Genomic DNA, 2,746 nt, shown 5'->3' with positions numbered 1-2,746 from the left:
AAATGTGCGTTTGGTGCACGAAGTCACAGAGCTATCGAGAAAGCTGGACGTCAAGCAAGTATTTTGCGAAACCATCGTCACCGAAAACGAGACTCTAAAAAGAACAATGCAATCGTCAGAGGGCGAAAAGATGGTCTACGTGCGCGAGGTAAAGTCAGTAATCGGGAAATCTCTGGCAGCGCGAGAGGTCATGAGTCAAGTTTGGGACGAAGAGGGCAACGGTTCTAACGAAGAAAGCGACAATGATGACTTGGAAGAAAATAGCAAAATACTTGGAGGTGAAGATGTGGAAAAACGGATAGGGAAAGAGAAAGGTTTGCGAATGGAAAGCGATACTGCCGGGTTACACCAACAGGTCCGAGACTTGCAAAGACGTGTTGAACACCAACACGATCTCGAAGCTGAAAAAGTGAATACGCTGACGGCGGAAATCGAACAAGCTAAACAAGAGAGAAACGCCCTGCAACAAGAAAAAGAACAGCTACAAGAGCAGACAAATCAGATCGAACAAATTATCAGGGACCGTGACGCGGAGGTAAAAAATCTCAAAGGAGAAGTGAATGGTTTGCGTACGAGCCTTTCCAAAGCTATTAATGCGGGTGAGGTCTTACAGAAGGAATTGGATGAATCGCGAGATGAAAATAAGTTAATGCAAGAAGCTCTCATAACTTACGAGAGGGATTTTAAAAGAGAATGCGACGAAAAAAGAGATACCATGCATCAACTACAAGAAATGAAGGCAAGACTACAACACGAAATGGACAAACATGCAGAACTGAACGGGCGATACAGAGAATTGATGCGACGAGTATCGTCTTCGCTCGGCGCTTGTCGAGCTCGAGTATGTCCCAACGAGACTTCCCTACCGGATACACCCCAGCCCCCGAGGCGTTCGGTTCGACCAGTTAACGAATTGAAATGCCCCGTTTGCCACCGAATGTTTCCTCATTATTTGTTAGAGGATCACATGAGAGATTGCTCTGACGAATAAAATACGAGTTTTTTGAATGTAATCTGGAACTATGATACATTAAACAAATGTCTACTCGATCATTCATGATGTCTTTATATGTAAAAGTAGAGATGACGGTTTTTGATTGGTTCGTTTTGGTCGGGGTTATCTTAAGCCTCGTAACGGATCCCTGTATGACACTCGAACCAATAGAAAGGATATATAGAGAGATCGAAGAAGGTGCGGTCAAACTCCAGTGTTTCATTAGCAATCCTTCACCAAACGAAGAACAGAGCAATTCGTCGGCCCGAAGCATTGTTAAAATTACGGGGTTCGTATCCAGTCTCTCTTTAGGTGTACACGGCATTGCATTAGAGACAAAAATGCAACCTGGCGATAGGCGCGCACGTTGCAACTCGACGGTGAAAGTTATTCACTTGCCGATCAGCACCCTGAACAAGTTTATCCAAGAGACATTTCAAGAACGTGTGACTGCACTGATATGTACAGTAAGGGGCGAGAATATGGTTTCCGGGAGAGCGACATTCGAGTTTTATTTGGATGACATGTTCTTGCAGAGAAAACAAAGAAAGTATTCTAATGGTACGGTTAGCAGTGCTATCCATAGTAAATTCGAGGGTCGATACTGGCGGTGTAAGGGCAGAGTGTGGATGAATTCTAGAAATGGATCACTGAACTCGCGTCGTTCCTGGACACTTTCCGCAGCTCTTGGTACTAAACCGCCCAAAAAGCGATCATGCGAGGACAAGGGCGATTTTTCGAGTACCACCCCAGTCTATGGGGTGACTCGAGTAACGCGCACTGTCACGGCCACGTTTACAACCACAGAAGTAGCAAAAAACTGTCTTGAGCAAAAAAATCGCTCTATTGTGATACACTATAGCCATTCTTCTGTATACGTTCGCCGATGGTATGCAAAAACGATGGTTGTTGGACTCGGTCTCCTCGCCGTGCGATTGGCGATTGACAATCTATCTAGTCGAGGGTAGTGATTAAAATAAAAAACAGGTCGAATTGATTATCGTTTGCGATTTTATTGACTGTTTTGTACAATTGAACGACCAGAGACTATTAAAGAGATATTTCGATGGATTATTTTACAATCATTTTATTCCACTCGTATATACAATGCTAACAAACATTCTTTATATCTCGTGGGTCGTGATTGCGATAGCTTAGGTGAGAACCCAGTCGTTGAAATGCGAAGAACATTCGTGTGCAGGTCACATGAAGGACTTTTTGACGATCGATGGTAGCACTGCCACGACCACAACCATCTGGATAGCTCCAGACGACGTGTTCATTTCTCGTGTACCGAATCGAAATGCCATCTCGTGTCCGACAAGTAATCTCAGGGCTGTCGTCAATCGCGCGCTTAAGTTGACGTTGCGTCAAGTTACACTTCGCCCGTTTTGTCTCGAGGGGCTCGTGCTTCTCAAAACACCTCTCTCGGTGCTAATCGATACAGAAGAGCCCACGTACTGTGCGTTGCTTTTTTCGTCAACCGACAAACTTCAAGTGCGGGATATCATCTTTGACAACGGGGAATGCATCAATACGACTAGATCTACTACATCTAGTCCCATAGCCGACTACCACGCTGCCATCGTATTGAGACCTCGTTCGTCGCGCCTCGATTCTGATACGAGAATGCTAAACTTGACGTTCGCGACAAGAACTCCATCTGTTGCCGTACTCTTGTCGCCACCGACGTGGGATAAAACGTTAGAGTTAAACGATCCGTCGTTTACGGGTTTTCGCGGAAGCACAGAG

At 45.2% G+C, this 2,746-nt stretch overlaps 1 protein-coding gene across 1 annotated transcript in view; it reads left to right on the top strand.

Moving 5' to 3' along the window:
• LOC138054014 (hyaluronan mediated motility receptor-like) overlaps nt 1–991 on the top strand; it is a 1,518-nt gene extending 527 nt beyond the window's left edge. The window contains exon 1 of the mRNA XM_068900534.1: nt 1–991. This exon is cut by the window's left edge and continues 527 nt beyond it. Coding sequence (XP_068756635.1) covers nt 1–991 — 991 coding nt within the window.
• Nucleotides 992–2,746: the final 1,755 nt, after the last annotated feature.

This window comes from Montipora capricornis, chromosome 6, assembly GCF_036669925.1.
Source record: "Montipora capricornis isolate CH-2021 chromosome 6, ASM3666992v2, whole genome shotgun sequence".
Lineage (NCBI taxonomy): Eukaryota > Metazoa > Cnidaria > Anthozoa > Scleractinia > Acroporidae > Montipora > Montipora capricornis.
The sequence above is the reverse complement of the archived record's forward strand: the minus strand, read 5'-3'. Positions and strand labels throughout refer to the sequence as shown.